A 13,023-nucleotide genomic window follows, 5' to 3' on the forward strand; every position below is an offset into this window, starting at 1 on the left:
CCTTTTGAAAACATAGTTTTCCTTTATTTATTTATTTTCTTTAGCTTTTTGCTTACTTCATGATGGGTGAAATTACCAAAATGACCAAAATACACGTGATATCCGAGGATCTCACTTTCGCTTTCTTGATTCCTGCTCCTCTAATCTCCTCCTCAATTTACTTCTTCTATGATTATAAATTTCTCACCACTCCATTGTCACCCTCGCTTCTCGATTCTGGGTGAATAGATTGTGCTTCTCGATTTGTCTGAGAGAGAGAGTCCGATTCTGATTCACGCTTATGGAGAAGAGGGATGATGATGGAAGATTGCGCTCATCGAAGAGAGAGCTCTTGCATAACGAAGAAAAAAGTCTAGAAGGTTTGAATCCAAGAGGTTGTAGAACAAAGAAATAAGCTTGAAGAAAGAAAAGAACTGAACTGGAAGCGAGAATCAAGAAACAAAAACCCATCGTGCGTGCATTTTTAGTTGTTTTAGTAATTTCACCTTATGCTGCTATAAGCAAAAAGCCAAAAGCCAAAAATCGTAAATTGTTGAAAGTCGAATCTCATTTGGGTCCCTGAAAATAGGTCACTGATAAAGAAGTTTGCCCCCCATAAATAAAAAATCACTTCAAGACGACAGAGTATAAAAGAATGACCGTGGTTGATGGTTTGATTTTTTAACTTATTGAGTACTAAGGATACCATGCCAGCATATACCGTGGTTGATGGTTTGATCTCTCCTGTAATGATTGAGCAAAAAAGAAAAGAAAAGAAAAAAAAAAAAACTACAGATCTTCACTTCTTTATAGTTCTGGTTTTTCCTAATTTATCTCACCCCTGGAAGGTTGAAGAAGATCACTCTGCCCATTCTCTTTCTGATTTCTTGATCATTGCTTCGAATCTTTTACAGACCCATCGCCAAAACAGTAGATGTGTCGCTTTCGCTTACATTTGGGTATTATTTTTCTTACGTTTTCCGAGTTTTTCCCACCTCCCGGACAAAACCCATAAAATAGAAAGTCTCGTCTCTTAGCCCAGAAATCGATAGCTTATGACCCACCATAAATTTCTGTGTTCAACTTGGTAACTGTTGGCTTATCGACCAAAATTATTGGTATGATGTTCATATCCAATCCTGAATCCTTCGGTATTTGTTTACTTCTGATCTAATTCTAGATGGGTTTTGAAATTGGGTTTCGTTTCACAGATTGATTGAAGAGCTTTCTGCTTCTGAGTAAGTCAACAATATAAAGCTTACTTGCAATTTTTTATTTGTTCTGTGCTGGGATGTTCAAACTTTTATTTGAAATTGCTTTTCTAGGCTTTCGAAACTGAACTCTGATTATCGATTGCACATTTGGGATGTTTACAGATGACCCTTATGCTGAGGATTTTTCTTTTCTGAGATATTGGAAATTGTTTGAACAATGTCTGCTTATGGGAATGAAATGGAGCGCCAGTTCTCTACTCAGAGTCATTCTACTGGGGGAAGTTCTGGGAATTCAGGTGTGGAATTTAATACATCCTTCTCTTTCCCTTATGGTCTCTTTTCATGAAGTTGAATCAGTTTACTGAAAGAGAAGCATGTTTGGCTTGTTTCATAGAAGCAACAAGAGAATTCAAAAACTTCCAGATATGGAATGTTTGATTTCATGAGGATTTGTTATTGCCTGATATGATTTCCTTTATTTTTATGTCAAAGATTACTAAAAACATAGTTGAGAATTTAGATAAGTTTTTCAGGCTGTTTTATGATCAGTTTTCTCTTTGTTAGTAATAACTAATAAGAAAGATACAGGATATTCTGATGTTGAGGATTCTCTTTTAGCTAATTATTGTCAGAAAATAGATTACATTGTTAAAAAGCAGAAAACAATATACATATGAGAAACATAGAAGAGGATATGCACTGATGTAAAGATGTGCACAAAGAGGAGGATAAGTTATCTCTAAAAGAAAGAACAAAGGAGATTGCAGAAAGTATTTGAATTAGCATCAATGGAAAAGAACTGATAATCACAAAATATCTGGCGACTAATATTTACTTTTCATATAACCTTTTTTTTATTGAATTCTACAGTATCTACCATCTACTATCTAGTCAATACAATGAACAGGAAAACCATGAATGAATGAAAACATTTAATTAAAAAATCTTTGCAAACAACTTGTTGGACTAGGAAACATTTCAGATATAATTTTTGAATACTCATTGAAACAAGCCTTACCTAGTATCATTAATAGGCCGTAATTTGAAAACGAGTGAGGCTAATCTGATAGGAGATGTACTGTGCCATCGTCTTTGCCGTTCTTGTGGTAGTCAACATTGCAGTTATTAGATTATTGATGTATAACAATGTGATGGAAGAACTTTTACTGGTATTTGAGGATCATTTGAATGCATAGTTATTGTTATCCTTTTAATGAGGCAGATATGGGAAGCCGCTATATCATAGAGTCGGGATTCTACATGGCACCTTTAACAGCAACAATTTTCATTGGTGCACTAGTTACTGTTGGAGTGTTACTTATCACTTTACTGGTCTCATTGACTGTAATGTTGCAATATTGTCAAAACAGAAGTGGAGGAATTGTTGAGATTCAAAAATCAAGTGTTGATTATGACTATTGCAAGGCTCTATCTGTGCATTTGGAGCTAAATAGCCTGGAAACAGATGGGATACCTTCATTTTGCAAGGATGTTTCCATTCAATACATTAAAAGCGGGCAATATGAAAGAGATTTGTATTCTATACTGCAGGTGGTTGACAAGTATTTCTGTAGTGCTGCCAAAGTAGGCAACAGTCAAGATATCGTGCTGATGGACATAGATGACCTTCTTTTCACTAACCGTGATTACAACGACCTGCTAATCTCTAGGTACTTTCCTGATATCTGTGTAGTGTTCTTTCTTTCTGTTCTATCATTGATAATTATCATTATTGGTCATGATAACACCAAATTTTATATTATTCTTTTACTAGGTTGTTTCCCATAGCATTATATTTCATCTTCATACTTTTTGAAAACTCAAGATCCTTTTCCACCTTGAAATTAGATTTTCAATGGACTTTACCTTCAACCGTGAGAAATGCAATATGTTAGAACATTATGGGTGTGAATATCAATATTTAGGCTCCCTTTGGTAATCATTTTGTTTTTTAAAATTAAGCTTATAGACACTACTTCCACCTCAAATTTTCTTCCTTTGTTATCTGCTTTTTACCAATGGTTTAAAAAACCAAGCCAAATTTTGAAAACTAGAAAAAGTAGCTTTTAGAAACTTGTTTTGGAATTTGGAACTTGGCTAAAAATTTAACCATCGTACTTAAGAAAGATGCAAATCATGGTAAAAAAATGAGGAGGAGATGGGCTTAATTTTCAACAACGAAAAACAAAAAAACGAAATTGTTACCAAACAAGACCTTAGTATTGTTGTATTACAGTCTTCTGCTTCGGTTCCTGGTTGAGTAACATAAAAATAAATTCTCTTGATCAATTTAATTATGGGTGCAGTAGTTGTGTCGACCAGGCCAAGAGATTGAAGCAAAACTTTCTTCTAAAATTGTACAAGAAACTCAGATCTTGCAGATGGCCTATAACCTTAATATCAAGAAAGTCAGACGTTAATAGGAATGCCACTATTGAACATCTTACTTCTGCAGGGTATAAAGGTTGGCTACAGTTGATTATGAGGTATCTTCAATATTTCCATTTTATAGGCAGGCTTTACAATAAAAATTTACCTTAGTTTACGATGTTGTTGAAATCCTTCTTCCTCTTCCTCTTCCTCTTCCTCTTTTGATTTGGATCAAGGTGCTCTGTTTCATATCAGATCAAAATTATTGCTCAAACAAAACTTGTTCAACTAGTTGGCAAATCCTGGAAATATTCAACAAGACTGCAAGTTTTTGATAGAACCCAAATATATAGATAAAATCAGTATTCGAGGTACTTGGACCATCCCTCTTGAGATTGCTTTCAAACCCTAAATCACTCACTAAAATTTTCTCAATCTCCCTCCTATTTATAACCAAATTCCATAACGACCTCTCTAACTAATTACGAACATACTCTCTAACTAATAGCATTCCTATCATTTTTTTCGGGCTTTCCCATTGAAAAGTGAAAAAGATATAATGCAATTGTTTATCATGCATGCTGTTTCTCTATCTGTGATATAATTGGAGCCTAGCTTTTTTTTTTTCTGCCTATGTGGGCATAATTTTTATGTTCTATGTATAGATTTTGTCTTTCTTATGACCATTATGCATATTTAAGAACATTTTGTTTGAAAATTTCTTGCAGGATGGATGATGGAATGAAGATAGATCATCGGGAATACTTCAGTCAGCAACAAGCTGTATTGCAGAACGAGGGATTCCGTGTTGTAGGTGTGATGAGCAGCCACATGGATGCCTTGTCAGCACCATCAGTTGGAACTCGTATTTATAAGCTTCCAAACCCCATGTACTTAAATATCAATCATCAAAAATTGAGTAAACACACAAAGAAAGTGATTTACTCTGGAAATTTGTTGTCATGTGAGCCATTCCAAGATATTGCACGGTATAAGTCAATTTAGGCTTCTCTACAGCTGGTTGAGTCTCACACAAGTTCTCTTATGTAAAATGGTAAAAAAGAAGCACATACAGTCGGAGGAGTTGCTATGGATCATCATGTTCATGCCATTCAATGGAGGCAATCACGAATGTAAGGAGACAGTTGCATGTTCATTTTGTTGTATATAATTTGATTTTGTGATGAGTTTCACACAATCCTACATTCCTCGTCTTCAACGGCATCGACACCAACAGCCAGGCACCAGCAGCTGTACACATTATTTGTTATATTATGCCCTCTTCTCCATGTTCATACCAATTTGTTTGCTGACCAAGAAATTTTCAACAATTTCTTTGTTTGACACCTTTCGGTTTTTACTTCCCTAGTTCCCTCTCTCAAGACCAGTGTTTCACTTTTGTTTTCCTTCAATTATTCATTCAATCAATCACCAACTGTTTAGGATCCCCCACTCACCTACCATCTTTTTGGTGATAGGGAACACTTTGTCCTTAAAACACTGAAATCTAATAGTGCTTGAATAGTGTTTTTTTTTAAAAGGAATTTCTAAGTTTAGAATGGAAAATAATGATATGCATGTACTTCCATTCCCAATGCAAATGACATACTTAACAATGTTAAAAGATGAGTTTGGCCAACTTACTACCAATCATCATACACCATATCCAAATGATTCAACAAAAACAATAAACAAAAAGAGGCAATCTCTGTGGAAAATAAGAACCAAACTTCATTGAATATTCTATGAAAGATTCTAACTCATCTGAACACAAATTCAGAAAAGGAATTTGCAGCCATTGACATTTAAACAAACGATGAAAGCTATCTCTAATAACAAGGGAGGTTGCCATAACAAGAACCAGCAACACAAAGCTCAAGAATCACAGGATTCACAAAACGCAGGTTAAACTCATCAGGAATTAGAGCTGAACCTAATTCAGAACCTAATGAAAAAATTACGAAAATGAAATGAGTAAGATGTTACCACAACTTCGTTAGAACAAAAACCCCAAAATACCAGGCTGCAATCTTCAGAAAAGCACTTTGCTCTCCAATTCCAGCAGACTTGGAGAAGACGACATCATACTTCCTAGTCATATTGGGATACAGAAGCCCCCATTTTCGCACAGGTCGAGCTCCCTGTTCTTCTTCCCCATCAAACAGCTGATATATGTAAGTTTGCATCACTCCTTCCCTCCTCAACGGCGTTCCAAAACCCGATTTCAGGTGTGCAACCAACCCCTTCAGGTACATTTCTGCATAAGCATGATTCGCTTCGACCTCGCCGGAGTCGGTCCCCAAGCTTGGCCACCCAGTCTCCGTCACGATCAATGGAACATTCTCGTGTCCGGCCACTACCATTGCACTAATCACTGCATCTACCATGGAATCAAAAAGATTCTGGTACCGGACACCAGTGATCACATCATCCCTGAAATTGAAAGGGTGATTCTGAAACAGAGCATATGCAATTGGGATTTCGGAGTTCAATCTGTACAAATTGTAAGGGTAAATATTAATCAAGAACGACGAATTGGTGTCTCTTAGAAACTGAAGCAAAGGCCTAATCACAGTTTCGGAAACGGGATCTTGAAACCTAGCCGCCGAAGGAGGGAACGGAGTCGCCATTATACTGACGAACGAGAACGTAGTAGAAACCGAAATTTGACGAATCCCTAAATTTCGAAGCGCCGTGTAAACATTTCTGATTGCGGGCAAAAGAACCGTCGCGAATTCAGGGGAAGCTTCGAGAAAGTCGTTGCCGACGGAGATGGTGGTGATGATCGTCCGAGGGTAGAAGGGGACGACATGAACGTAAAGCCATCCGAGAGCGGCGGAGCGATTGGCGGCGATGGGGGCGACCATGAAATTAGGGATTGTGAGGAGAAGTGTGATGTTGGTGTAGGCGAAGGCTCGGACTACGTTGGGGTCGGAATCTTCAAGTCTCACGGCGGTGAGTTTGAGAGAATCTATGGCTTTGGCCACTGAGTCGGGTGGCTGGAGGCGGTGGGTGGAGTTGACGGTGGCGGCGGAGAAGGTGACGCCGATGGTGGTGAGGGAGTTGGTTGGATGGGGAAGTGAGAGAAAGAAGAGAGGAAGGGAAATGGTGAGGAAGATTGACCGGAGCGGCATGGCGGAAGACGGCCGGAGAGAGAACTGATCGGCGGCGGTTGATTTGGCAGTTTAGATTGGGGGAATGTGTGGAATGTACACTGCTTCACTGTTACGGAGAGTGAGTTGGATTTGGCGGGAATTTCCGTTGCGATTGCAATTTAGTCCTCATAATTTCTTCAAGGGCAAAATTATTTTATTATTCTCAATTTGGGGTTACTTTTAAAATTTTCGATTCTACTCCTAAATTTCAAATATACTGAGATTTTCAGTTACGTAATAATTTGAACTCTCACATCTTTTAATGGAGTAGCATATGAGTGATATATATATATATATATATATATATGTTGCCAATCAGATTTAAAATATCAATAGAAATGCCGAAGTTTTGATCTTACAGAAATATTGATGAAAATACCATGGTTGATGAAAATTTCGAAAAACTTTATGGAAATTGATTTAAATTATTATAATTAGTTAATGAAACTTTCATTGTGTTTTTAATTAGATTATAACTAATCATTTTAATTATCATTTCTATATAATAAGATAATAATAGATGTATATTGTAAACGTTTGTGTAATGTAGTTGTGTGAGTAAAAAATTTAAAAAGAAATGGAAAAATAATATAAAGTTTATGAATATTTTTAGGTGAAATTGTGTAAAAATGAATATTTTGGATGGTAAAAGAAAAATTAAAAATAATTCAATTTTTGGTGAAATGATGTGAAAATTTAACGAAGAAAGTTTGAATGAGGTTAAAAATAAATATATGTTGTTATTTTTCAAATTCAATTTCTTTAGATATGGAAGTTTTGGATAAAAAATAAAGCTAAAAATTGAGAAAAATTAGAAATTAGAAAAAGTAGCACATAGAAAATTTTAAGTTGGAAATTAGAAAAAGTAGCACATAGAAAATTTTGTTTCCTTCATCTAAATGATATTGACGATACATTAGCGTGTGAAACTATTCAATTACGTCTATTTAGAACCATAAAATTGTAAAAACTTGAACTGAATTAACATAACTAATTCTTATAAAAAAAAATTTGTGCAAATTTTCCGCCATGGTTGCCAAACATATTAAGACAATAATTTAATATTATGCAATTTTGTGTCAACAAATTCTAACAAAACTTTTAGGGAAGTATCTAATTGAGAATTATTAATGTATTGAACATTTCAAAAGAAGCATAACATAAGGGGTGTTCGTGGATTGGGTTGGGTTAGATTGAAACATTTTTTATATCCAATCCAATTATTCAGGTTGTAATTTTTTTCACCTTAAATAACTCTTATTCACTACAAGATTTTGGGTTAATCCCGACGCTGGGGGCCATCGACAGAAGCTAAAAAGGTCGTTGGGACAATCTTTCCCGACGGTTGACACGTCGTCGGCAAAATCGTGGGGGGAAGCTTCGTCAGGAAAACCTTTCCTAACGGTTTGGAAGCCCTACCATAGGGAAAAAGAATTATCTCGACGGATAAGGATGAGACTTTTCTCCCGACCCTAAAGAAAGCCATCGGAAAAAAGGCATAACCCTGATGGTATACCGTCGGGATTGGACTATTAGCCTGACGGTCTGTGAACCGTTGGGATAAGGTAATTTATCTTGACGGTGAGGGTTCTGTCGAGCATTTTACTTTTCACCCGACAGTGACGTAGACTGTCGGGATATATCTATCGCCCGACAGTTAGAGACCGTCGGGCTATGTCCTTTACCCCAACGGTCTCCAACCACTGTCGGGATATCTTTAAAGCCCGACGGTTTCTAGTCACCGTCGGGAGTTCTTTGCCCGACCCCTCTACTATCGGAATTTCTTTAAATAAATAAACAGATTTAAATAGTATTTAAATCTGTTTATTTATTTTCTTTTCTTAGATTTATTTTTTTTTTCCAAATGTCATACCTGTTTGAATCTTACAAATATCAATTAAACTTTTTATATTTATATTACAACTAAGAATACCCAACAGTTACATGGAACCGTCGGGCTTTAATATAAATCCCCGATGGTCCGACGCCTATCGTTGGGTGAACATAAAAAATTCTAGTAAATGGGTTTTGTATACTGCACACCTTGCCCGATGGTAGATTGACCACCGTTGGGCTTGAATAAGAACTCCCGACAGATTTTGCTAACCATCAGGATAAACTAAAAAGTTGGACGGTCGAATAGAACCGTCGAGCAAAAGTACAATAAGTCCGACGGTGTCTTAGGAGACCGTCGGGAGTATTTAAAATCCCGATTGATTTTTCGTATATCGTCGAGATAAATATTTCTCTCGACCCCTTATTTCCACCGTCGGGATAGGTTGAAACTGCCGACTCTTTTTTATTTGTGGGCCAAAATATTGTCAAGAATAATCAAAATTCTTGTAGTGATTAAATAATGAACCCAACCATGAAATATTGGAGTTGGGTTGAATCGGGTTGGTCAGGTCATTTATTTAAATGTTTGTTCTAAAAATAAGTAATATTTTAATATATAAAATTTGTAATTATTTTCATGTATTGAATTAAGATTAGTAATTCAATGTCAATTTATATTATAAAAATTATCTTCCAAAGTGTTAAAAAATTGTTTTTAGTAGTTGTTGAAGAATAAATTAATAAAATAATCATGAAATAAAATAAAATGAAAATAAATATGTAAAAATAATTGTTTCATAAGTAAAAACAACATAGTTTTAAAATTAATAATAAATTTGGATTGGTTCGGATTGGTTTTGGTTATTTTAGGTGAAACCATAAACCAACCCAACCCATAATTTTTTATTTATTTATTTGAATCCAACCCAATTCGAATAAATTGATAACCCAATCCAAACCGTATGATTTGGTTTGGGTTGATTTGAGTTTTTTTGAGTAATCAGACTTTTTTAACATCCCTACATAATATATCGATTAGGGCTTTTTACACTAATAGCCTACTTAAGTAGGCTCAATTACAAGAGTGTCCTAAATCTTTTTTCATGAATAACCTAATATTCTAGGATATTGCATAAAAGTCGGGCCTGAAAGTCTATTATACCCCTACATAAATATAACCTTTAAAAAAAACACGAAAAGTCACATATGGAAAAAAATAATAAAAACTTGCACCTAAATATACTTTTCAGACAATAAATAAGGGAAGTTCTAACATCTAAAGATTTCCATTTGTGAAGTCTATCGAATTAAAAGAAAGAAAAACATGTCAAATAAAACATATATATAATAAAACATCCAACATGAAGTAAAAGATACATTGTAATATATTAAATAGACGTTTCTTAATTCAGTAGTATAGTTTTGTTGTTTAACCATATAATATATTGTATTACATATGGCGAATAAATCAATAAAATTTATAAGATCAATAATCATATACATTGTAATATATACTGTACTTTTAATTCATGTTCATAATCAACTTTCGCTGAAATAATGTAATATTACAAAAATATGGTGAATAAACCACAATGATAATAAAGCATTGTATAACCAATAATAATCTACATCGTAATATATTAAAAACCCAAAAGAAGAAATCGAATTTAGCGATGCAAGGAAAAAAAAAACGTAAGTGACATATAGTATTCCTTAATTCTAGGAATATATACCATATTAGTTAATAATTAAAATAATATTTATTAAATGAAAACCTGATTTTAATGAGGATTTCTTAAATATAAAAAAATTATTTAAAAATATTTATACTTTATAGCAAAAAATTTCAAAATTACAAAAACTTATCGAATTGGGATTTTTCTAGGGGCACTTGCAGTCATGTCTAAAAATATTATTAAAATTAGACCCATAGTTTCAATTATATGGATTTCTAAAAAATGGCAAAATACATCAGCCCAATCCAATTCCACTCATGGATTAATAACCAAAAGTCCAAAATACCCCCACGATTGAAAACCTATTCGTGCCTAGCTTCTTTGTCTTCACAAAAGTTTCAGGTTTAGGAAGCTGGTTCTTTCTTCACTTTCTTCTTCGACAGATTCTCCTGCGATTTCTTCTTCATTCTCCTTCGATTTCTTCCTCTTTTGATTTTCTACTTAGGGCGGCAGTTGTCGCTTGAAGTTCCAAAGAAGAATGAGGTGTGATTTTTATATTTTTAAATTTCTATCATAAACTTCATGCTTCTTTGTTCCTGCATGGAATATGCTGTTAAAATTATTAATGATTTTTCATTCTTCTCAACTTATGTTTATGTACTTTTATGTTTAAAACCTTCATTTACTTGTTTCTGCATGCAATATGCTATGTTTTTGTTCACTAATTTTTTTTGCTTTTTTATTCTTTCAATTCGAAAGATGTTCGACGTTGTTGGTCTTTTGATTTCTTGGATTTAGGTTTTGGAGGTAATAGATAAGGATGTTTATGAGTTAGATTTGATTGCATTTGATGATGTGTTGAAATATTAGTTCGTAATATTGCCATGTGATTGACAACCAATTACTATCTTATTACCTTCTATTTTTTCTCAACTATTTCAAACATCTGATAGTCAACTGATTCTGTTGTGATTGATATATGTTTATTTTTTGTTATTGCAACCAATAGGAAGGCCAAAGAGGAAGAAAAAAGCAAACAAAAAATAAAATAAAATAAAAGAACAACGAAATTTGAGAAGTGTGAAACATCAACAACAGACAAAAGAAAATAAACAAAAATAACAATGAGGTGATTAGCATATTACAACATGGTTAGATTGCCTATTGATTTACGTCTGTTTTACTTCATGTAATAACTGAATACTGTATGTTGCACTCATTTAGTAAAATTAATAAATTTTCAACATACTTTAACAGGACATTCCCCTCATGGGTACAAGGTTCATTATTATTCAAAACTTGAAATGATAGAAAAATTGCTTAGATCACTCACACGAGAACAAAAAGAAAAGTTTAGAAGTAGACCATTTGGGTTCTTTTTAGATTATGGGATAAATAAGTTTTTAAGGTCAATTACTTGTTCATCTATTAGAAAGACTATTTGAAAAAGATAACAATGATGAACGATTGGTCTTTCATTTAGAAGGATATAAAGTTCAATTTTCCTTGAAAGACTTTTCTTTGATAACTGGTCTTAGATGTCATCCATTCCCAAAGTCCATAGAATTAAGTAATCGAGAGGATAGAATACATTTGTTGAGAGATAATGTCTTCAACAACTTAGATGTCATTGATAGGAATAACATAGCTGCTCCTTTAGCAGTACGTAAATATGACGATGACTAAATGTTTAAGCTTACCAACTTGTATACCTTGGAATTTTTTTCTTAACTGCAAGCAAAAGGATGATTAGGTGGAATGGAAGAACGTAGAGATGATTGAGGATGATGACACTTTAAACACCTTTCCTTGGGGTAGGTTAGCTTTTACATTGACAGTAGAATTCTTTAGAAGGGTTGCTCAAACGAAAAGTACAAATTGCACCTTACAAGGATTCTCTCAAGTCTTATTATGTTGGGCCTATGAAATAATCCCAAAACTTTCTGAGCAAGGTGTTGGAGTTGTAACACATGTGAATGAAGAATGCCTAAGAATGCTAAGATGGAGACCAATAAAGAAGCTTGATTGGAACTATCTCCAAGAGCGCATCTTCAAAGCGAGCGATGTAAGTTTATCAACCATTGTGATTTCATTGTTATCTACTGATGAAAATAATAAACGAAGAAGAATAAGGACACAAAAGGTTTACGTAGAAAACCCTAGAACCAGGGAGAAAAAACCACGATAGAGACTTATGTTTTATTATTGAAGTTGATACACATAATACAAGGGGACTGCTTAAATAAATAGACAAGAGGAAACCCTAGGTCAATGGCAAAATTACAAATATGCTCCTAGGGTAATACATTTATTTTCGACACTCTCCCTCAAGTTGGGGCGCAGATATTAATAAGACCCAACTTACTAATACAATAGCCAAAACTCTGTCTCAATAATCCTTTTGTGAGAACATCTGCAACCTACTGATTTGAAGGAATGTAGGAGATGCATATGCTTCCATTGTCTAGTCTCTCCTTGATGAAATGTCTATCGATCTCAACATGTTTATATCATGCTGAACTGGATTATTCGCAATACTTATTGCTGCTTTATTGTCGCAAAACAATTTCATTGGAAGTTCGCTGTCTTAATGAAGATCTATCAACTCTTTCTTCAACCAGATCTCTTCACATATCCCTAAACTCATGGCCGGTACTCAGCTTCAACACTACTTCTGGCTATAACACCTTGTTTCTTACTTCTCCAAGTGACCAGGTTGCCCTAGACAAATGTGCAGTACCCAGACGTCGACTTTCTATTAATAACAGAACCTGTCCAGTCAGAGTCAGTGTA

The 13,023-nt window shown here is 34.5% G+C and overlaps 2 protein-coding genes across 8 annotated transcripts; one reads left to right on the forward strand and one right to left on the reverse strand.

Moving 5' to 3' along the window:
- The first annotated feature begins 170 nt into the window (after positions 1-170).
- LOC120080736 (HAD superfamily, subfamily IIIB acid phosphatase) lies at positions 171-5,019 on the forward strand. Of its 7 annotated transcripts, none has more exons than XM_090315144.1 (6): positions 857-1,097; positions 1,191-1,217; positions 1,356-1,489; positions 2,416-2,863; positions 3,503-3,679; positions 4,292-5,019. In XM_090315144.1, exons 3-6 carry the CDS (start codon positions 1,411-1,413, stop codon positions 4,566-4,568), a joined length of 981 nt encoding a protein of 326 aa, XP_090171270.1. In that variant the 5' UTR covers positions 857-1,097; positions 1,191-1,217; positions 1,356-1,410; the 3' UTR covers positions 4,569-5,019. The 7 variants fall into 7 exon arrangements, with proteins under 7 accessions (XP_038891290.1, XP_038891286.1, XP_038891289.1 ...); XM_039035360.2 differs by having other exon boundaries at positions 972-1,097; positions 3,500-3,679; XM_039035358.2 differs by having other exon boundaries at positions 663-1,217; positions 3,500-3,679.
- Positions 5,020-5,274: 255 nt separating this feature from the next.
- On the reverse strand, positions 5,275-6,834 carry LOC120082035 (Glycosyl hydrolase superfamily protein). Its single transcript, XM_039037249.2, has one exon. The coding sequence runs from the start codon at positions 6,695-6,697 to the stop codon at positions 5,546-5,548; it is 1,152 nt and encodes a 383-aa protein (XP_038893177.1). The 5' UTR covers positions 6,698-6,834; the 3' UTR covers positions 5,275-5,545.
- Positions 6,835-13,023: the final 6,189 nt, after the last annotated feature.

This window comes from Benincasa hispida, chromosome 7 (assembly GCF_027475165.1).
Source record: "Benincasa hispida cultivar pf3 chromosome 7, pf3_genome.v1.1, whole genome shotgun sequence".
NCBI lineage: Eukaryota > Viridiplantae > Streptophyta > Magnoliopsida > Cucurbitales > Cucurbitaceae > Benincasa > Benincasa hispida.

Coding starts and splice junctions, on each gene's coding strand:
- LOC120080736 (XM_039035358.2), top strand. CDS start 1,411: ATGTCTGCTTATGGGAATGAAATGGAGCGCCAGTTCTCTACTCAGAGT. Junction 2,864..3,499: donor AACGACCTGCTAATCTCTAG/GTACTTTCCTGA, acceptor TTATGGGTGCAG/TAGTTGTGTCGACCAGGCCA. Junction 3,680..4,291: donor TGGCTACAGTTGATTATGAG/GTATCTTCAATA, acceptor AATTTCTTGCAG/GATGGATGATGGAATGAAGA.
- LOC120082035 (XM_039037249.2), bottom strand. CDS start 6,697: ATGCCGCTCCGGTCAATCTTCCTCACCATTTCCCTTCCTCTCTTCTTT.